This window comes from Tupaia chinensis, unplaced genomic scaffold (genome assembly GCF_000334495.1).
Source record: "Tupaia chinensis unplaced genomic scaffold, TupChi_1.0 Scaffold149104_1, whole genome shotgun sequence".
NCBI classification, from domain to species: Eukaryota; Metazoa; Chordata; class Mammalia; order Scandentia; family Tupaiidae; genus Tupaia; species Tupaia belangeri.
In genome coordinates this window covers 14,507-38,193 of record NW_006208950.1, presented here as the reverse complement: position 1 = coordinate 38,193, position 23,687 = coordinate 14,507, and the positions used below count along the sequence as shown (strand labels likewise).

At 41.1% G+C, this 23,687-nt stretch overlaps 1 protein-coding gene across 1 annotated transcript in view; it reads right to left on the bottom strand.

The window, feature by feature from the left end:
- The window catches only part of LOC102470461 (receptor-type tyrosine-protein phosphatase eta), a gene marked incomplete at its 5' end in the record, with an annotated part of 44,050 nt that overhangs the window by 5,861 nt on the left and 14,502 nt on the right, over positions 1-23,687 (bottom strand). The window contains 8 exons of the mRNA XM_006170871.3: positions 4,341-4,501; positions 7,769-7,888; positions 17,545-17,679; positions 17,788-17,861; positions 20,527-20,617; positions 21,226-21,313; positions 21,421-21,429; positions 22,442-22,504. Coding sequence (XP_006170933.1) covers positions 4,341-4,501; positions 7,769-7,888; positions 17,545-17,679; positions 17,788-17,861; positions 20,527-20,617; positions 21,226-21,313; positions 21,421-21,429; positions 22,442-22,504 — 741 coding nt within the window. The remainder of the gene's footprint in view (positions 1-4,340; positions 4,502-7,768; positions 7,889-17,544; positions 17,680-17,787; positions 17,862-20,526; positions 20,618-21,225; positions 21,314-21,420; positions 21,430-22,441; positions 22,505-23,687) is intronic.

The following is a 23,687-nucleotide window of genomic DNA, read 5'->3' as shown; positions in this document are numbered from 1 at the left end:
TCAAAAGTTTTATTACCAGCTCTCCACCCAAATAGCTAGCTGAAACTGAAGGTGATGACACTGATGTATTGGAAGAACTTGGGAGCCTCACCATAGTTAATTTGATGGAGAAGGTACAAGGCCTACAGGATCTGGAGCTGGATGAGTCAGAGAGCTGACAACAAGGGAGATGCTTTCTTTCTTTCTTTCTTTCTTTCTTTCTTTCTTTCTTTCTTTCTTTCTTTCTAAGAACAAGTTGAACTTTATTAATAAGTAATGTTGTACAGGGACTAGAAGTAACAGTTGGTTCTTTTAATTTTTTTTTTTCTGTTAGGAAATCAGGTTCATATTGGTAATAAGAAATTTCCATCAGCTGGGCTTTTGTTATCCCATTTTCCATCCCCTTGTCCTTCAAAGTCCAATACTTATTTACTAAAAGTGAAAAGGGCAACAAAAACACACCAACTTGAAACTGTCTAGGATGAAGTTCTCCGAGTTGTGAAGCAGGCAGGTTCTAGAACGTTTATTTTGCCATATCCTCTTTTTCAGGTTTGCTGACCTGCACCCTGGCTTCGTCACACGTGCATGTATTGTAAGCTCCTTTCCAGTGAACACGTCGGGGTACTGGGAGCGCTGGAACATATTCTCCAGTTCCTGCAGCTGCAACAGGCTGAACATGCTGTGGTAGCGATGCTGCTTGTCCTGGGTCTGCCGCGGATCCTCGGTGGCCTTGCAGGTTGGCTCCTCCTACAGCTCCTGGTCATCGACACCACCTTTCTGGTTGTCATCCACAGAGCCACAAACTCCCGTACCAACATGGCCTTCTTCACCTCCTGCTGCCCCTTGCTCAGGTTCAGACGGCATTTTCTTCTCATCGTCACCTCCTGCTCCAATCACGGAAGCCACAGCAGGCTTCTCATCATGGGGTTCTTCTGTGTGCTCTTCGCCTCCCAGACTGAGGTAGCCAATGACTCCGTAGCTACGTTCACATGGCTTCTCCGTGCTCTGTCGCTGTTGATGATCTGTGTGCCCTGTGGGCTCTGCGCCAGGGGACCTCTCTTTGGAGCCTGGTCTGGGTTATAGTGTGTCTGCCTCAGGCTCTGCACCACCGGGACCACCACAGGGACCACCACCAGGACGCTCCCGCTCACACAAAGGAAATTCTTCAACATTCCAAAGAAGCCCAAGAAGAAAGGGCAACTTATGGATGGGATGTTCTGGGGGTTGTAACCAAGTCCCCTTCCCAGAAGAACTCTGACAATGCACACTTCACTGCTACCTTGGGAGAGGTTGGAGACTGCACTTCTAGCACTGCCCTCACTTCTTTTCCTGTCACTCTGCACCTCTGAGGACATTTGGTGGCAAGAGAAGAATCTGCTATTCCCAAGGATCATTGTAGTTATTGGTCAGCTTCCAGACTTTGACCTTCTAAGCCTCAGATCTTGTTAACACCAGAGAGCATTTCATTCTTAAAGGTCAAAGTCCTGATTTTCATTTCTGGAAGTAATCCAGGAGCCACGGGATCTTACGGTTGATTTGTTTTGGTGATGGCAAAGTCGGTTGTGAAATGTTGGTTGGATAGGTTCTTCTGAATTGTACACGACCTCTTAGGAAGTACTTATTATGGGAGGAGATCAGAAACCAACTAGATTCTGGACCAGATCATGCAGCACGACCTGTGAGCTCTCCAGTATGTACTAGTTTCCAAGAATCCCCAACTGAAGAAACCAAAATCTTCCAGAAATGTACCCATCTTTTAAAATTCTACTCCTGTATGATAATTCAAACCTCCAATGCCTTTCATTCCTACCTCCAAGCCCTAGTTCTGACTCCAGGGGAGGGGATCCCCCAATAATAATCCCTTCTGGAATTAGCTCACATAGTTTAAGGTCCATGCAAGGCTGCACCTTGTTCCAGACCTCAAGACCAATATGAAGGTGACAGAAAGAACTTTTGAGTTCTACTTAGTCTGTTACAGATTCAAGTCATAATGTCAGCATGACACAGAAGACAAAAATAGGGGTGTGGCTTACAGGCGTCCCCATTGGATTGAAAACCAGAAGCACTAATTAACCTTAATAGAATATGCCATGGGATGGTGGTAATGTTTTGTATGTCTCATCCCCTCTCACGCACATATCAGACACTTAACCTACATGACAGAAACACACACATACAAGAACGAGAAATTTCCTGACCTAAGTACAGCTCAGAGTTCTTCACCAGTTGTCTGTCTCTTTTAAAGACTGAAAATCTACCCATGGATAAACTTGATTACACATGTTCTTCACATTAGTCTTGGAAACCAGCCCCAGCATCAATGCTATGAGATGTACATGAAGTTTCCTAAATTTTACAAAAATAATACCCCTGTGGCAACTATCTGGTAGTGTATGAACACAAGAAAAGCTGTGGTCAGGTGTTTGGTCTTGCATGTCTGTGTGAGGGCACAGCACACTTTAACAGCCGGTCCATTAATCATTTTTCTGATGTTCATGTCTTGTTTCCTATGTTAGAATGAGTGTCAAATTTTCTTATTTGTGCCACTTGGCTATCTGTGCAATTTTATCAATTAAAAGGGAAAAAAACTTAACACAGACACAAGGATGTAAAAAATTAAAACCTTCTGATCGAGTGCTACATAGAAGGTTAGGCTGTAGAATCTCTGATTTTAAGTTTATTATGGACATTTCTTTATATCATTAAATGAGTTGAAGAGTGTGTGTGTGGCGGTGGGGGGGGGAGTAGTGCCTGAATGTCAACGAATTCTTTTGCTCTGTTTTTGAGAATTGAAAACATTGAACACTTTTAAGTGTTTTAAGAAAATGAGAAATATATGAGAATCCTATGATAGTGCCTCCAAACCACCTCAAGTCTGTAACTGAAAGTCAAGCAATTGGTTTCCAGGCCTGAGTTGGCCCTTTTACTGTCATTTTATTCACCAGCACTTAATGTACACTGATGGTTGAGCATTGCCTGGTTTACTGCTTTTATATTTGTCATTCTTAGACGTGTTAATATGTGTTTTTATACTGGCAATATAAATTTATGCACAATGTATATGTGTGTATGGCATGTATTTCAGGATGTTAGAGGACTCTACTTTGTATATGATGGTTCTGTGTCTTCATAATAGATATATCCCTTTAAAGAAAAAGAAAAAGAAACCTCTCCAATTCAGATTAAACTAGCTTGGGACTGGAGCTAAGTCAAGTGTCACAAATAAAACAATTTACAAGGGCGTCTTAAATCTCAGTCCCATTCAAGTTGCCGTCATAACCTAGTAATATGGTTTGACTATCTGTCTCCTCCAAAACTCAGGTTGAGATTAACTGTCACTATTAACAGCATCGAGAGGTGGGACCCATAGGAGGTGAATAATAGGGTGGGTTAGGTAACTGTGGGAGTGGCCTCCTTATCGGCGTGGCCACCTTTCTCTCTCTGTCTTGTGCCCTCACTTGCTCTCTAATCTTCCACCAAGGGATGCTGCAGTTCAAAGATCTACACAGATGTCAGTGCCAAGCTCCAAGCTTATTTATAAATTATCCATACTCAGGTATTCAGTTACAGCAGAGGAAAACAGACTAAGACATCTAGGACAGTAAGTTTTATCCATTCATTTTCCATAGGGTAACAAAGCTCGCTCTTTCTTCCTTCTCAAAATAATTTCTTTAGCTATGAAGCTCATTTCTTACTGTTCTAGACTAGGAGTGGGCAAACTTGTCTGTAAAGAGCCAGGTTGTAAACAGCCTCAGCTTTGTAGACCATGTGGTCACTTTTTGCCACTATAGCTTGAAAGTAACTATAAATAATATGCAAACCTGGCCAGCCTCATAGCCTAGTGGTTAAGGAAGCCAGATCTCACATGGCTGACTGCCATCCAAATTCCAGCCCTGGTAGCTTGAGAAACGTGGTGTGTGTGTGTGTGTGTGGTGTGGTGTGGTGTGTGATCTCGCCCAGGATCCCAGCAGGATGGAGAAATGAAGAAGGGATCATGGCATGACTACTTCCCACTGAGTGAGGCTTCTTCTCTATCTTTTGTCTCTCTCTGGTGAGCACACATGCCCTCTGGCAACTAAAACACACACACACACACACACACACACACACACAAGTATGACTGTGCTCCAATAAAAAACAGGTAACCAGATCTGGCCCATGCACTGTAATTTGCCTGCTCCTATTCTAGAATCCCATTGGAGAGTTAAGTCCATTCCTAGTAGTAAATCCTTACGCAAACATTCCTTCAATCTCTAAATGCCTATTGAATTCCCTCTTACGACTTGCTTTCCCATAGTACTCATAAATATAAAATATGACATTTGAAATCTGTCACACATGAAGTTCCATCCATTGCATACCTGCAATGCACCAGAATTGGTGACTCAGGAGGACTCTGCTTCATGTAGTCACGAACAAGATACCGAAAGTTGATGAGCAGGTCCGTGGTGTCAGGAACACCATGGTCTGGCCAGGAGGTGAAATGAAACTGTCGCAGAGGATGACTCTCACTCGTTTGGATCTAAAAGTCAACAGAAAGGTTTAGAGCCAGAGAGGAAGGCTGGATCTAATACATCCAAAAGGTCAATGAGGTCAAGTGAGCTGAATCCTGAATTGCACAGCATAGAAGACAGGCTGCATAACAAAGGGCGTTAGGACAAAAAAATCGGTATTTTATATTTGTACAACAGCTGTTAAGACACTTGCACAGACTTGTCTTGCTCATCAAATCCTCATACGATGCCCCAAAAGGCGAATTCTTTATCCCACTTTAAAGGTGAGCATGCACAGGGGCCAGCAGGTGGCACAGTGGTTAACGTGCTGGACTACCACATGGGCAACTACAGTGCAAGTCCCAGACCTAGTGGCTTGAAACTCATGCTGGGTGGGTGTGTGTGTGTGCATGCCCAAATTCCAAGAGGAGAAAGGAGGAGAAGGGATTGTGGCATGGCCAACCTCCTGGGGTGATTTCTCCCTTTCTGTCTCTGTCTCTCTGGCAAACACATGTACCCTGTAGGAAAAGAGTGAGCAGAGATTCAGAGAAAAAGAAAGTGACTTCCCTGACCTTCATTTCAGATGTAGCAGAAGTCCCTCCATCCTCTGATTTTGAGTCAAACTCTTTCCTTTCTACCACCACTGCTGCTGCTGATAATGTAGTCGCATTCATACACCCACACCTCCCAGAGCTTCGCGAACCCCATCCCCAAGCCCACCTGGGAATATCACTGACCATGAAATCCAAAATAATTCATACAAATACAACTAAGATAATCAGTGCCTTCCAGGTAACAGAGCTGCCTCGGAATTCACCATGTCAATCTAATAAAGTGACAGGCAACCAGCAAGTATTTAGTACAGTAGAGATTTGAAAAATGCCTCCCTAGAAGACATCTATTTCAACATCTGACAGATTATACAAAACAGACCCTATTTCAACAAAGCTATCACTCAACTAGATTCCCATCTCAGACCAAAGCATGGACCTTTAATTACCAGAACTCCACCCTGGCTGGGGCACTTCCTGTCCCTGACTCAGTTGTGCTCCCCATGTCCTCCCTGGACACTGATCTCCCCTGCGTGTACCTTCACTGGACTATGGGCGTTCCCATCTCTTTAATGACAGCCACCTGTTGGGGCTTTTTTTTTTTTTTAAATGTGTATTCATTATAAGAACAATTAATTTGCATTATTTAAAATCTGGGCTAGCATAGGGGGAGGCATAGTGAAAGGAAAGGATACCGAACAGCCTCATCACAAATAAACTGAACATTCACAAATTTAACCAAAAGTCCTCAATCAGAGGAACCAGCCGTGAGAAACAGGAGTAGAGGTGTGGAAGGTTACCCTTCCGGTATTCTCTCTACAGGCAAACAGGCTCGGTGAGGGGCAGTAGTCAAAGTCTATGCTATGTTCTCATTTTTTCAAAGGAAAATATATATATTCATGCATTTTGTGTAATTAAAGCACCATATGTTACTAAACACTGTGTGGTACCCTAGATCAGACCCTAAAACAGGAGATGGCATTAGTGGAAAAACATGAGTCTGGAAAGTCTGGAGTTAATAAAAAAATAATAGTAATAGTAAATTTTTTTTTTCAAATGATGTGGAACAATTCCATTCATAATTCCCCTCCACAAGGGGGAACCCCACATAGTGGAAGTAAATAAAGATAAGCCAGCCACTGTAAGTGGACAACATCTATAGAAACAAGCAGGCCATATTACAGGGGTTTTCCAGCTGTGTTGTTATGGTTTCAATAATGCTTTGTCCCCTGAAACTTTGAAATTTGGTGTTGGGAGGTGGTAAGCAGATCACGGGGCTTGCATCATGGAGGTAAGACCTCCACAAATAGATTAATGCTGCCTCTCAAGAGCCAGTGAGTTCTAGTTCTTGTGAGAAGAGTTCTCTGAAAGCTGGCTGCTACAAGAGAGAACTGCCCAGAACTCTCTCTGTCTGCACCTGCCCACTATCCTCTGTGGTCCTGCTGGCCATGCTGCAGGCCTACGCCTTTGGACTTTTCAGCCACTGAAATCCTGAGTCTTGCAAATAAAACTCTGTCCTCTTAAAGTTTCCCAGTCTTAAGTTATTTCTGCTAGCAATGCAATAGCAGACTAAGACATATGTGAACTGCATTATTTAGGTGGCCAAATCACTTCATGATAGCATCTCCAGAAGAGGAACTGAAATATTAATGAAGGCCAGAGCCTTTGAGAGAGAGCAATTAGTAAAGAATGAGTACTTAATAAGCTACACTTTATCCACGATTTGGGAAATTTTCAAGGATAATTCTCCTAAATTAGAACCTAACCCATCCCTCCCTCCCATACAATTCAACTCCACAGAATGTTTCAGACTTTTCTTTTATGCACTACTCAAAATATGCATAAAATCTCATCTTCCAATAGTATGTTTCACTTACCTTCCAACCTCTCATGGCAATTAGTCTATATACCCAATGTTTCAACTAGCTGAATTACAATATATGCTAAGCACGTAACTCAAAGTTCAATCCATTTTCTGAAAAATAGGTATTTTTATGGTTTCTGAATGTTTCCTCTATCATAAATCATAACAAGATTCATCATTGTGAATAATAAGCCTTTTCCTATATTCCAAAGTATTTCTTTAGGGCAGTCTCGAACTTGAAACCACCAGATCAATGAACACTTTTAGGCCCTTGAGATAAACTGCAAAGTGCAACACCAATTTACACACTTATCAACAGGTATTAATGTTACTTCATAGCACTGCCTCTGTTGTTGAGGAAAAGGACATACAAACTTGACTCCCTGGAATACCCGCACAATTTAATTTGTCTGTAGTACTTTGCGGGGGAAGAGGAGCCATGAGCATGTATCCCAGAACCCCATTAATGTCATTGTCTTAAGCTGCTCCTAACAGCAAAGGCCTCTCCTGATGCCATATTTCCACTCAATCATCCAAAGGCCTTGGTTTGTAACAAAAACTCCATCAGCAAATCACCTGGACATGGAAGGAAAGGAAAGAGTTTCTGATGCAGAACTATGCTCTTAAGATTCGCTTTATTCAGGAATAATTTATTAAATTACCCTGCAGAAAGTAAACTAAGACTGTCCTGGAGTGTACGTGGATATGGATTGTTTCATTCACTAAAAAAGAAAGCAAATCTATTTTTCTGAGGCACTATCCACACACACATGCACACACACACACACACACACACACACACACACATATATATATTAATGTCACCCTAAAAAGTATCACCCCGAAGTTAATATATAGTAACTTTGAGACCTCTTGCTTACATTTTGCACTGTGAAATCTCTGATGGTCCATTCTGGAAGAACAATTTCTGATGTGTTTGCAACAGTTATGTCTCCATAGTCTTGAGCCTGTTTGGAGGGCCAGTACTCCTCACATTTGGTCTGGAATAAAATTTCATTTTTTTAAATATAAAAATTCAGATCACACCATCTACCATCATAAAAACCTCACAAAGGAGAAAAGGTGCTGAAAACCAGCATCAGAGATTGAATCAGTCCCATGGCTGGGTTCTGTTTAACCCTTAGAATTTTTATTTTTTATTTAAGAAAGAAACAGAGAGGAGGGAAAGGGTGAAAGATAGAGATCTTTTTTAAAAATTATATTTTTAAATGTCAGCATGTTTTTTAAGTTTTTCTTTCTTCTTCCATGAGCAAGTAAAAACAACAACATTTTAATTACTATATTACCTAGAATTTCAAATGTTTTAAGTTTAAGTATTTATTTCTTCCATGAGTAAGAGAGAGAAAAAGTCTGAAAAGAGAGAGAGAGACACTCCCACCAGGGTCTTCATACCATGATCCATTCCCAGTCTCAGTCAGGCCCAGATCACAGGCACAAGCATGTGCCTCACATGTTCATGGAGGTCTCTGGACATGAACCGGGAACTCTCCCATGTAAAACAGCCTTGCAGATATTCCATTACCACTGTACCCCTTTCCAGCTCCAGGACAGGTATTTTTTTTTTAATTTATTTTTTTAATTATTTTTTTAATACATTTTTTTCTTTATTTACATTCATTCACTGTACATCATTACAGCATACAAAATGAGATTTTTCCATTGAGAATACACTGTATATTGGCTCAATCAAGCACATCAACATATGTGTTATTGTCAACAAATCATTTTCCATTTCTTGTTTTCTGTATATTTTGCCTTTTTTCCCATCCTTGATTCCCTATCTCACCCTCTGCCATCTCCCACCCTCCTCCCACACTGTGTCTGGTATCTATTGTTGCTTTCTATGCCTCCCCCATTTTATTGTTTCACTAAATATCTTAATAAATCTAAATATTTTCAACAGCAAGCACAGCTGATATGTACATATCCATGAACACAAGTCTGACTTTAGGCATAAACCTCAGTGAATAGAATGAACATACTATAAAGTAGCACCTAACTAGGGCTATATAGCTTAACTGCAGTCATCAAATAGGTATTTCTAATGCCTTTTTTTTTTCTGAAATTTTTTTTATTAATTTACATTCATTCCCTGAGCATCATCACAACATTCTAAATGTGGTTTCCCATCTAGAATATACTATATAGTGGCTTAATAATGCATGTTATCATCCATAATATTCCATTTCTACTTTCATATATATGTTTTTTACCCCATGTCTAGCCCTCTGCCCTATTCCACTCTCTTATTACACTATCTCTGCTGTCTACAGTTGTCTTCAATTCCTTTCCCCCCAACATTTCGTTGATCACACAATATCATAAGTAATCTAACTACTTTCAATAGCAAGATCAGCCGATGGTTTCAAGAAAAGCAGTTTTGAACTGGTAAGGATATTTCTTTGAAACTTAAAGCCTAGAAACAGGTTAGTATTCTGTTCAAATAGTAGGAACATGAATCTATTGATAGCTGAAGACAGGACAAAAATCCTTAAAACCGGACAACAAAGCTTAGAAGAAAAGCAGCAATATTTTAGTCAAGTCGTAGAATACTGTTTCATCAGTTCAGTCTCATGTACTTAATCTTTCTTCTGTATCTGTTGAGGTTCGATGTTCCAGATTGAAATCTGGGATGTAATACTCAACTCCAGCTTTTGGCCCTACAATTAAGTTGCCCATTTTCTTAGTTTCTGAACTCTTATTTCTGTGTGTCTGCATTTAATTTTACTGACATAGCACTCCCTTAAGAACTTCTTGGAGATCCGGTCTGGTGCTGGTAAATTCTTTCAGGTTTTGTTTATCTGGGAAAGTTCGTGTCTTTTCTTCCCAAATGAACGATAACCTTGCTGGGTACAGAATTCTCGGTTGAAATTGCTTTTCCCTTAATACTTTGAATACATTTTCCCATTCTCTCCTCGCTCTCATTGTTTCCGATGAGAGGTCTGCCGTTAGTCTGATGGGATACCCTTTGTAGGTAACTTGCCTTTTTTCTCTTGCCAGTCTTAGTATCTTGTCTTTGTCTGTGGTTTTGGTCAATCTGGCTATAATGTGTCTTGGAGAAGATCTTCTTGGGTTGATTCTATTTGGGGTCCTCTGTATTTCTTGGGAATGGATCTTTGAGTGCCTCTCCAGGTTTGGAAAATTTTCTTGTAAGATTTCATGGAATAGATTATCAATGCCCTTATGAGTCTCTTCACCTTCTGGGATGCCTATTATCCGGATGTTTGGACGTTTGATGGTATCTAGTACTTCTCGCATATTATTCTCAAATTTTTGGGCCATTTTCTCAGTCTTCGCGGTGGATTTTTCTAGGCCAACCATTTTCTCTTCTACATTAGAGATTCTATTTTCTGTATGATCTAGTCTGCTTTTAATACTTTCAAGGGAGATTTTGACTTCTTGTATTATAGCCTTCATCTCTAACAGTTCCATCTGATTCTTTTGTAAAGTGTGAAATTCCTCTTTTAGATCTAGCATGAATTTCCTCACCTCCTGGAACTCTTCAACTCCTTTCTCCTTCCTCTTCAGCAGTTCCTTGTCTCTCTTCTCTTCCATCTCTGTTAGCTTTGCCATTATGAATGTTCTGAATTCTTTATCAGACATTTCCATGATTTCCATTGAACTGTGTGTGGATAAAGAGGAGCTATCCTTTTCCCTTGTGGGAGAGGTATTTTCCTGCTTCCCCATATTTCTTGTGGTCCTGCAGCGATTTCTAGTCATCTGGTGGATGGTCGGTTTCTTCCCAAACACGCGAGTTTTGGATGCTGGAGGCCCAGTTATCAGTGGGACATCTTCCTTTCTGCCCAAATGGCTAGATCTCAGGAGCCATGGAGCTGGCTGTCTCTTGAAGAAGGGCTGTTCTCCAGGACAGGTATTTTTAATGTTGCCATGTCATATCCTTCTGTCCTAGTCTCCCTATTAGTTAGGATTTCAGGCACACGCAACTGCATCTGGCAGGATCAGCTTGGCCCAGGAACCAAATTCAGGTCTCTCATGTGGCTTCCAGCCTGCCAGGCAGTGACACTATTATGAACCACTGTAGCTGGGACTAGAACTTTTTAAATTTACAATTCCTGCCAATTTTTTTATTTTTAACTTGGGAAATTTCTCAAAGATTTCCAAATTTCTGGCTTCCCTTAAAAAATCAGAAGATCTGCCAACACTGGGCCCAGATTTCTGCATGAAAATTGATACAGACCAACTGTCTTTGACCTGGAACACAGTCCTCCATCCAGCTCCCTTTGGCCCCTAAAGTAAACACTCCACACCTAAATTCAGACTGACTAATAACCCAAAAAAGCTGGAAGAAATAACGGCCTTTTCCGGCACTTTCACATATACACAGTTGAAATAAAAATATGCACAATAATAAGGATCAAATTAAATCATTTGGGGGTCTTTGATTTTTATAGGCAGATGAAAAGAAAATAAAGGCCAGGGAATGACCGATCTTCAATAATATCTGAATCCTCGTTTGGCAAATTTTTTCACACACACACACACACACACACACACACACACACACTGTCTCTCTCTCTCAACTTCCCAAAGTGTCCTCTACTATAAGTAGTTTCCAAATCTGAGCAATTATCTGAATCACCTGGAAGATTTGTTTTGTTTTACAAACAGATGCCTGGGTCTCATTTCCAGAGATTCTGAGCCTGGCTGGGGGATCTATATTTTTCAAAAGATCCTTTTGGGGGGCTTGAAAATCATGCTCTGCACATATATGTGTGTGCCCCAAATCCTGACAGGATAGAGAAGGGACTACAACATGGCCATGCACTATCGAAGATTCTTGTGTGCATCCTCTCTCTCTTTTTCTCTGTCTCTCTCTTTCTCTCTCTCTGGTTAAGTGTGCATACTCCCTGGCAATAAAACAATATTAAGTTAAATTAATTAATTTTTTTTAAATGATCCCATCTCAGTTTTGAAACCATCACTCTCAGGAAAAAAAACACAGAACCCATGCACACACCTCAAATAGCAAATGTACATTGAAAAAAAAATTGGGAGTGCTGGCAGGTGACATGGTGGTTAAGGGTGCTGGACTTCCACATGGCTGACTACGGTTCATGTCCTGGAGCTGGAGCTGATTCCCAGCTCAGCCTCTTTCCATATTTTTGTTGCTACCTTGTGGGTAACTTCTTAAACTCTCCAAGCCTCAGTTTCCCCATTTATAAAATAAGAATACTCATGGGATTTTTATAGGAAAAGAAATAACACATGGAGAATCAAGTGTCGAAAATACACTGGTTCCCTGCTCCTTTTACCCATAGTTAGTAACATCGAATTCTACCCTGACATAGGAGGAAACAGGAGACCAGGTGGTGGCACAGTGGCAATGCAAGCAGATCCACAAAGCAAAGGTCCTAAGTTCGTGTCCTGGAACATTCCTGAGATGCGAGGTCATGCACATGCCTGTGATCTGCGCTGGCTGAGACTGGGGTTAGACTGCAGTATGAAGACCCTGTAGGAGGTATCTGCGTCTCTCTTCTCCCTGTTCCTCTCCCTTCTAAGAAAATAAATAAACTTCAAAAAGAAAAAAGAGGCAAAGAGGCCTATCTAAATTCATTTCCATGCCCTCCACTAACATTTTTGTTTAACAGATATTTAAGAGAATATTTGCATTCATTAAAAACGATCTACCATTTCCATAATAGCTTGTTCTCCTAATACAACAAAAGGGATGCAGATGGGGCCAGCAAGGCAGCCTGGTGGTTAAGGTGGCTGGACATTGCCACATGGCTGACCAAGGTACGAGTCCTGGACCTGGTGGCTTGCTTTCTCACTTTCTCTCTCTCTGTGGGTCTCTCTCTGGTCAAATTAAAATAAATAAATGAATAAATTAAATAAACAATTCATTAAAGAAAAGAAAGAAAGAAAGAAAGAAAGAAAGAAAGAAAGAAAGAAAGAAAGAAAGAAAGAAAGAAAGAAAGAAAGAAAGAAAGAAAAGGGATGCAGAGCCCAATCATCTGTATCAGTGCAAGTGTGCAGGAGACAGGCACCCTCTGCTCTGCTGCCTTTCCCTCCTCCTCCACCTCAGCCTCTAGCATGAGCCCTGACACACACCTGGGGCCGAATGAACAGCTGCTAACCTAAAGTGCAGTAAAGAACATTAAAGGAAATGATGTCTAATGGGTTCCCACTGTCACCTAGGACAGCAGCATTGACAGAGTGCAGCTAGACCAGCAGCAGCAGGATGCCCTGGGAACCACCAGAAATGCAATTCTAAATGAGAAACTTGGGGAGAACTGCCCTCCAGAAGATTGATGGGCATTTACGTTTGAGAACCACGGGCCTAAGGAATCAACTCCCACACCTCAAATAGCAAATGTACATTTAAAAAAAAAATGGGGGTGCTGGCAGGCTACGTGGTGATTAAGTGTGCTGGACTTCCACATGGCTGACTGCAGTTCGTGTCCTGCACCTGGTGGCTCGCTCGCTCGCTCTCTCTCTCTTTCTCTGTCCCTCTCTAATCGAATTAAAATAAAGTTAAATAAAAACAATTCTTTAAAAAAATCTTTTTTTCACAAAGCAACATTAGGGTCTCATTCCTCAAGACACAGAATTTTTTAACTTAAGCATATGTTTTTCTGCTCTCTATATCCAATTATGGAAATATGAAATTTTGTTCTTAAAATCAATCTTTTTTTTTGAGAGGTTTTGGCTATAGGGCGTGTGCACTCGCCTGACAGACAGAGAGAGACAGAGAGACAGAAAGCGAGAAATCTCCCCCCAGGGGGGATGGCCTCATCGCAATCCCTTCTCCTCCATTCTCCTCTCGGGATCTTGGGCACGCACGCACACGCACCCGGCGTGAGTTTAAGCCACCGGGTCCGGGACTCGAACCACAGTCAACTACATGGGAGTCCAGCGATATAGCCATTACGCTAACTGCTGGTCCCCTTAAAATCAATCTTATCAGTGATGGAAGTGGCATGGAGATTTTAGGCCATAGCAGAGGTGAGAGGACTGCTGAGATTCTTCTACAGATAAGGCTAAGGTATTGCTTAAAGAAATGGTCTCAGTGCTAAAAACTAAGTTTGAAAATCACCAAGTGGATCAAATCCCTACCTCACAGATGACAAAGCTGGTTGCTCAGAGCCAAGAGGGCTTGCCCACATTCCCAGAGCTAAGGAAGGACTGCCTCACACGCAGCATCCGACTGCAGGCCTGGGAGAGGCCACACTAACCTAACTCCAGTAGCAATGACGGAATAAAAGGGGACAATGATATCGGGCCACGAAAGACTGTCATGATAAAACAAGATTTTGTTCTAACTTTTCTCTTAAAAAAGAAAAAGACAATAAAAAAGTTTTTGGAACCAGACAGTGCAGCAGTGAAACATGATGTTCTGTGAGGCAACTTAACATGAGAAGGTTCCCTGTTCAAGTCCAGAGACCTCCCTGAGTATGCCAGGCATACACCTGCCCATAAAACTAAGTTTGAAAATCACCAAGTGGATCAAATCCCTACCTCACAGATGACAAAGCTGGTTGCTCAGAGCCAAGAGGGCTTGCCCACATTCCCAGAGCTAAGGAAGGACTGCCTCACACGCAGCATCCGACTGCAGGCCTGGGAGAGGCCACACTAACCTAACTCCAGTAGCAATGACGGAATAAAAGGGGACAATGATATCGGGCCACGAAAGACTGTCATGATAAAACAAGATTTTGTTCTAACTTTTCTCTTAAAAAAGAAAAAGACAATAAAAAAGTTTTTGGAACCAGACAGTGCAGCAGTGAAACATGATGTTCTGTGAGGCAACTTAATCATGCTAGAGGCCCTGTTCAAGTCCAGAGACCTCCCTGAGTATGCCAGGCATACACCTGCCCATGATCCAGGGCTGGCAAAGCTAGGAATGGATCCCAATGTCAGGACCCTGTAGGAGTGCTTTGTCTCTCTCACTCATAGAAGTAAGTAAATAAAGTTTCTAATCAATATGATAATGTTTGGGAGAGAGTGTTTTTTCTAAAAAGACAAATGGCTTTTGAAATACCCTTCTACCACATTAAAAAGTAATTAATTAAATTTAATTTTTAAAAGATTTTCAAAGCTACTTACCCTTCCCTGTTCAACACATTTGGTCAACATAACAATGGCATGTACATTTTTCTCCCAAACCATACGCCAAAAATCTTTCAAAGTGTTGGGTAGAGGTCCTTGTGTAGCAATAAAATCTTTCTTAGAATGGTAGCCCTAAAAATAAAACACAACCCATATTCAACCTCAAAAACACAGAAGGAAGATTTCCTCATCACAACGTAGCGCTCTGAGCCCACCCCGCTCCCCCACCCTCCCACTTACAGGCATGTAGTTCGCATTGACGTAATCATCAGTTGAATGGGTCTGGATTGAAAGTTTGACACGGGAAATATCATCTGGGACATTAAAAGAAAAAGGGTCTTCATTAGAAGCAAGTGTTTAAGAAAGCCGTACAGAAGAGAGGAAAAGAAATACAGAATGGCAAGGCAGGAACCTGTCTCTTGGAAGATGCATAGCTTACATTGCATGTCTGTGACCTTGGTTAATCCTCATGGTCGCTCTATGTGACCATGGCTGGTAGAGCAGAGCCAGCATGGGAACCAGGCTGACACCAGGACCCCAGCTCTTAACCATACCAGTCTCCCCGCAAAAAAAGTAAATAAATAAACTTGTTAATTAGCATTCTTGGGCACCTTCCATGAGCCAGAATGTGTGCTAAGGAATTTCATTTACTCCTCAAACCACACTACGAGTTTTTACCCCATTTTACAGATGAGGAAACAGAGGGCTATGGACATCAGGTGATTTTTCCAAGTCTTACAGCTGGTAAAGGACAGTCAGAATTCCCTTTCCACTGCAGCAGTACAAATATCCAGGTTAACCTTTCTACCCTGCCTCTATTCTCATACAGAAAGGTTGCTATAAAAAGATAGTATCAAATTCATTCATAAATTGAATGTATGAGGAAGGTCTTCAAAAAGTTCATAGACAATGCATATTATGCAAAAGGTATACATGGATTTCATTTTATATATATTTTCTATTTACATTCAATCACTGTACATCTCTACAGTGTACATCTCTACAAAATGGTTTTTCCATCATGATCACAGTGCACATTAGTCACGTCATAGATATTTCCATGTTCATTATCAACACGAAACTTTTATTTTTGTTTCTGTTAAATGTTTGCTTTTCCCCGATCCCTTCCCTCCCACCCCCTATTACCCACCCTCGCCTATACTGTTTCTAGTATCCACAGTTGCCCTCCCTGATATCCTCCCTGCCAGTTTTTCAGTTTCTGCTGTAGAGTACAGATATTCAGAATATATTAAGTGGGGACATACAAAGTCTAGCTTTCACAGTCTGGCTTGCTTTGTTTAGCATTAAATCTTCCATATCCATCCACTTTGTATCAAATGTCAGGGTCTCATTGTTCTTAATGGCTGAGTAGTATTCCATTGTGTATTTTTTTTTGAGGGGGGGGAACCAAATTAAACCTGTGATTTAATTCCATTTCGTTCCATGGAAGTTTTTCCATGAACTTTGTAACTCTCAACTCTCACTCTCGCTCTGCAAGTCTCCAAAGGCATTCACAGACCTCAGGAGGGTGATGCTGAGGCAGGTCCCCCAGCCTCATATTCCTTTTTTTTTTTTTTTTTAAGATTTTTGCCATAGGGTTCATGTACTCACCAGAGAGACAGAGACAGACAATGAGAGAAAAAGTGAGAAATCATCCCGTGGTGGGGATGACCACACTGCAATCCCTTTTTCTCTATTCTCCTCTTAGGATTTTGAGCATACATGCACACGCACCCAGCATGTTTCAAGTTGCCAGATCCAGTACTCGAACCGTCCAGCGATATAGCCATTACGCTAACTGCTGGTCCCCTTAAAATCAATCTTATCAGTGATGGAAGTGGCATGGAGATTTTAGGCCATAGCAGAGGTGAGAGGACTGCTGAGATTCTTCTACAGATAAGGCTAAGGTATTGCTTAAAGAAATGGTCTCAGTGCTAAAAACTAAGTTTGAAAATCACCAAGTGGATCAAATCCCTACCTCACAGATGACAAAGCTGGTTGCTCAGAGCCAAGAGGGCTTGCCCACATTCCCAGAGCTAAGGAAGGACTGCCTCACACGCAGCATCCGACTGCAGGCCTGGGAGAGGCCACACTAACCTAACTCCAGTAGCAATGACGGAATAAAAGGGGACAATGATATCGGGCCACGAAAGACTGTCATGATAAAACAAGATTTTGTTCTAACTTTTCTCTTAAAAAAGAAAAAGACAATAAAAAAGTTTTTGGAACCAGACAGTGCAGCAGTGAAACATGATGTTCTGTGAGGCAACTTAACATGAGAAGGTTCCCTGTTCAAGTCCAGAGACCTCCCTGAGTATGCCAGGCATACACCTGCCCATGATCCAGGGCTGGCAAAGCTAGGAATGGATCCCAATGTCAGGACCCTGTAGGAGTGCTTTGTCTCTCTCACTCATAGAAGTAAGTAAATAAAGTTTCTAATCAATATGATAATGTTTGGGAGAGAGTGTTTTTTCTAAAAAGACAAATGGCTTTTGAAATACCCTTCTACCACATTAAAAAGTAATTAATTAAATTTAATTTTTAAAAGATTTTCAAAGCTACTTACCCTTCCCTGTTCAACACATTTGGTCAACATAACAATGGCATGTACATTTTTCTCCCAAACCATACGCCAAAAATCTTTCAAAGTGTTGGGTAGAGGTCCTTGTGTAGCAATAAAATCTTTCTTAGAATGGTAGCCCTAAAAATAAAACACAACCCATATTCAACCTCAAAAACACAGAAGGAAGATTTCCTCATCACAACGTAGCGCTCTGAGCCCACCCCGCTCCCCCACCCTCCCACTTACAGGCATGTAGTTCGCATTGACGTAATCATCAGTTGAATGGGTCTGGATTGAAAGTTTGACACGGGAAATATCATCTGGGACATTAAAAGAAAAAGGGTCTTCATTAGAAGCAAGTGTTTAAGAAAGCCGTACAGAAGAGAGGAAAAGAAATACAGAATGGCAAGGCAGGAACCTGTCTCTTGGAAGATGCATAGCTTACATTGCATGTCTGTGACCTTGGTTAATCCTCATGGTCGCTCTATGTGACCATGGCTGGTAGAGCAGAGCCAGCATGGGAACCAGGCTGACACCAGGACCCCAGCTCTTAACCATACCAGTCTCCCCGCAAAAAAAGTAAATAAATAAACTTGTTAATTAGCATTCTTGGGCACCTTCCATGAGCCAGAATGTGTGCTAAGGAATTTCATTTACTCCTCAAACCACACTACGAGTTTTTACCCCATTTTACAGATGAGGAAACAGAGGGCTATGGACATCAGGTGATTTTTCCAAGTCTTACAGCTGGTAAAGGACAGTCAGAATTCCCTTTCCACTGCAGCAGTACAAATATCCAGGTTAACCTTTCTACCCTGCCTCTATTCTCATACAGAAAGGTTGCTATAAAAAGATAGTATCAAATTCATTCATAAATTGAATGTATGAGGAAGGTCTTCAAAAAGTTCATAGACAATGCATATTATGCAAAAGGTATACATGGATTTCATTTTATATATATTTTCTATTTACATTCAATCACTGTACATCTCTACAGTGTACATCTCTACAAAATGGTTTTTCCATCATGATCACAGTGCACATTAGTCACGTCATAGATATTTCCATGTTCATTATCAACACGAAACTTTTATTTTTGTTTCTGTTAAATGTTTGCTTTTCCCCGATCCCTTCCCTCCCACCCCCTATTACCCACCCTCGCCTATACTGTTTCTAGTATCCACAGTTGCCCTCCCTGCTATTCTACCTGCCAGTTTTTCAGTTTCTGCTGTAGAGTACAGATATTCAGAATATATTAAGTGGGGACATACAAAGTCTAGCTTTCACAGTCTGGCTTGCTTTGTTTAGCATTAAATCTTCCATATCCATCCACTTTGTATCAAATGTCAGGGTCTCATTGTTCTTAATGGCTGAGTAGTATTCCATTGTGTATTTTTTTTTGAGGGGGGGGAACCAAATTAAACCTGTGATTTAATTCCATTTCGTTCCATGGAAGTTTTTCCATGAACTTTGTAACTCTCAACTCTCACTCTCGCTCTGCAAGTCTCCAAAGGCATTCACAGACCTCAGGAGGGTGATGCTGAGGCAGGTCCACCAGCCTCATATTCCTTTTTTTTTTTTTTTTTTAAGATTTTTGCCATAGGGTTCATGTACTCACCAGAGAGACAGAGACAGACAATGAGAGAAAAAGTGAGAAATCATCCCGTGGTGGGGATGACCACACTGCAATCCCTTTTTCTCTATTCTCCTCTTAGGATTTTGAGCATACATGCACACGCACCCAGCATGTTTCAAGTTGCCAGATCCAGTACTCGAACCACAATTGGCCATGTGGGAGTCCAGCACATTAAGCTCTCCACCACCTGCTGGCTCTCAACCTCATTTTTAAAGCATTTCCCTCAAAGAGCCCAGCAGGTGGTGTCGTGGTAAAGGTGCTGACTCCCACATAGTCAACTGCAGCTTGAAAATCACACTGGGCACGTGTTCATGCATGCTCAAAATCCTGAGAGGAGAATAGAAGATTGAGGCATGGCCATCTACCCTGAGTGGGGGTGATTTCTAGCTTTCTGTCTCTTTGGCAAGCACATATGCTCTACAACAAAAATCTCTCAAAAAAAAAAAAGTAATAATAATAATAATAAAGCATTTCCTTCAGAACCTGGGCCAATGCCTCCTGACAAGTATGGGGTTGGGGAATGAAGAGAAAGAGCCCAGGAGCTAAGAAATGCTGAATTTTAAAAAGGTGACATTTTAGTGCAGGAAAGAAAAACATAATCTCAAGGAAAAAAAGATATGCTCTCTAAACACCCAAGTATAAAAATTATCCACAAAGCTTATCAATTTCAGCTACCTCAGGAACACGGCTGTGATCGACCTCCACTTTTCTCTGTGCCCTGCTCAGGAGTGACCATGACAAACTTTCCATGCAGAAGTATTTATACTTGTCTAATGGTTTATATAATAAACAACTCTCGTTTTCAATATATTTTGCTGCTATCCCTGTTGGTTGGAGACAGCCCTGTAGGTTACAGACATTGCCAATTCTCAGAAACAGGGAAGAATACAAAGATACCTATGTAAATTCCTATTTAGCTGGGCAATACACTCAGCCAACCAGAAAATGTGACTCTTCCTGTTCTACATCTGCCCTCTCTCGTTCTACAACTATATAAATTGAAATAAAGCAGCTGGAAGACAAAGGAATTAGGGGCACAGATTCTGGCCTTCTCCCTCAATAAGAACAGGACCAAGACCTGGTTTAGCCACTTATGTCCAAGCAACCTTGGAAAGATCACCTGACCACTCTGTGCCTCATTTTCCTCATCTGCAAAATGAAGACTTTGCTATCATAAGGTTATTGTGAAGATTACATTCAATGTACCATACCTAAATATACCACTTGGCACATAGCAGGTGACAAATGAACGGTTGTGTAAGCGGTTAATCAGTATCGCTGATCCCCCTCCCCTCCTGTTAGACATGATGGCAGAAAAAGGGGCAGATCATGTGGATAGAATCACTTACAGGGCAGGACGTTATTATAGCGATTCTTTCCTCTGTTCTCAGCTAGTTCCGCGGCATATTTAGGTTGACCGATTCCAACAAGTTTCAGATCCTGAAAACAAAATAAGTGAGTTAATCATTTGTTTAGTCTTGAAATATTATTCACTCTAAGCACAGACCATGTCGGAACAAGGTGGGAATGCAAAATTGGTAACAGTTATGAGGTCGGTAGGTAGCGTGGTCAAGGTGCTAGACTCCCACATGGCTGAACACGGTTCGAGTCCTGGACCAGGCAGCTTGATTTCTTACTTTCACTTTCTTGCTCTCTCTTGGTCAAATTTTAAAATAAATAAATAAATAATAACAATAAAATGAAATAAATAAATCAAATTTTAAGAAAATGGTAAGTGCTAAATTGTGTTCCCTAAAAGATATGTTGGATTTCTAGGACCAACAGATGGCGCAATGGCCATGTCGCTGGACTCCCATGTAGTCAACCATATCAATGGGATTAAACATAATCCACTATTAGCGAAGTATATCTGAGCACTCACAGTCAAAAAAGGCAACAGTGGGACCCGGGGACAAACAAGAGCTTATCTCTTCCCTGTAAGTGGGTAAACCCTTACCCAAAGCTTTACCGTACAACAAAAAGGTCAGTCTTCCAACCTCTGGAAAAAACAAAAGGCAATTAAAACCAAAATGTTTATACCCACACACCTCATATTCTTCTGCAAATCCACAGTTGGAGTCAGCCTGTTGTTTCTTAAAGTAGGTTTCAAAATTCTCTACTCTGATTAACTTAGATCTATGGGGAAAAAAAAAATTATTAGGATTTTTTAAAATTCAAATTCATATTCAAAATAGAAAACTATCAGTTATAAAAAAATTTTTTTAAAAAAAAAGCTTACTCACTTTTTAGGTCTTCATCATAGAAAGGGGAAGAAAAATATAAATAATTAGAAAGACTCGTTCACATTTGGGAAGCAGACATCTTGTTAAAAAAAAAAATCCATAACACAACTTTTGGACAGAGGGGAGGGCAATGAGGGGTAGGGATTAAGGTAACAGCATTTACCAAACACAGAAATGTCAGTCAGGAAATCTGACTCTTGTGAAACTGACTGGCTCTGTCACCTTTACGAAAGCTGTCCTTAGGGACCAACAGATGGTGTAATTGTTACAAAGCTGGACTATGATGTAGTCAACCGTGGTTCAAGTCCTACACCTGGCAGCTTAAACCTCACACCAGGTACGTGTGTGTGCCCAGAATCCTGAGAGGAAAATGAAGGAGAAGGAACTGCAGCGTGGCCATTACCCCGGGGAGTGATTTCTCTCTTTCTGTCTCTCTGTCTCTTTGGCAAGTGCATACACACACCCTATAGGAAAAATATCTTAGAAAAAAAAAAAGTTCTCCTTTCTCTGTAAATCTTAATGTTCTAATCATTTTTTTTTTTTAAGAGATTTTTGTTTTAGGGTGTTTGTGCTTGTTGGAGAGACAGAGAAACAGAAAACAAGAAATTACCCTCCAAGGTAGGACTGGCCACACCACAAACCCTTCTCCTCCATTCTCTTCTCAGGATTTTGGGCATGCACACACACATGCCCGGCATGAGTTTTAAACTGCTGGGTGTGAGACTCGAGCAATAGTCAACTACGTGGGAGTCCAGCAATGTAATCATTATGCCATCTGCTGGTCCCTATTTCTTGGTTTTTTCAATCACAAAATATGTATTTATATTGATACAATAGTAGGACACAGCAAGGAAGTGAGCTTCAGTAGACTAATAAAACAAATTTCTTGAAAAAAAAAGAGTTACGAGAACTTCCAGATTATCACACTTAAATGTGTCAATCAGGAAAAGTGACAGCAATCTACAGTCACTGAACAGACTGGGAGATAAAATGTCTTAAAGCTCAAACTCTAGACACTTACTTAATTTGAGAAAAGGATACTTCATTATTCTTTGCATCTTTCCTGTTTTGAAAGAAAAGAGACCTATTAGACCCAAAAAAAGTTTCATTTTGCACTTTCGCTCTTTTCTTCCTTTCATGTACCCACAAAAAGCCTTTCTTTGGGCACCAGCCCATCCACAACACTGATTTCTGCTCACTAAAACTAAGCTTTAGGACCCTGGCAGCAAATGCTGATTACAAATCAGTGAGGTATTGTCTTTATACCACCTAAAAGTATGAAAAAGTCTTATTCAGGAATCACCTTGCCATTACGTATCGCCTTACTATAAAGCAAGACTTGTTATTTCATACTCTGCTTGCAGAAGGCCTTCCTGATAAATCAGTGCAATAAACCAGAAAACATATCAAGTTCAGTGATAGCAAACTGGTAGGATAGCTACCCCCTTCTGTATTGTTCACTAACTGAATATCGGTGTTTAAAAAACAAAAAAAAACTAAAACATTCAGGAAATCAATTAAATAAATGATAGTACCTCCATACGGTTGAATACTTCGCAGTCATTAAAAAGATGGTACGCAGCTGCCTACAACATCTTACGTAAAGAAAGCAGTCTAGATACTACATGTAACAAGGGGTCTTCAAAAAGCTCCTAAAATCTGCATATTATGGAAAAATTGGATGGATTTCAAAAAATTTTGTTTTGTTTTGTTTTGTGAGATTTTGTTGTTGTTGTTAGGGGTTTTCTTTTTCTTTATCATAGGGTATGTGTGCTGGAGAGAGACAGAGAGGGAAAGTGAAAAATCACCCCCTGGGCGGGGGGTGGGGGGTTGAGATGGCCACACTGCAATCCCTTCTCCTCCATCCTCCCCTTGGGATTCTGAGCATGTGTGCCCACACACATCTGGCGTGTTTCAAGCGGCTGGGGCTGAGACTCAGACTGAGGTAGGCTCTGTGGGAGTCCAGCACCTTCACCACGCCACCCACTGGCCCCAGTTAAAAGATGCTTTTATCAGTAAGAAAGGTTTCTCTTAATTTATATAAGTCCATTTTTAATATTAAATAAGATAGGGGCCAGCAGGTGACGTGGTGGTTAAGGCACTGGACTCCCACATAGCTGACTGCGGTTGAAGTCCCAGACCCGGCAGCTTAAAAATCACACTGGCTACGTGTGGCATCTGACGGAACATGGCAGTTCGTTATACTATTCCTCCAACTCTGTGACCACTTCAAATCTTCCATGATAAAATAAATAAATAAATAAATA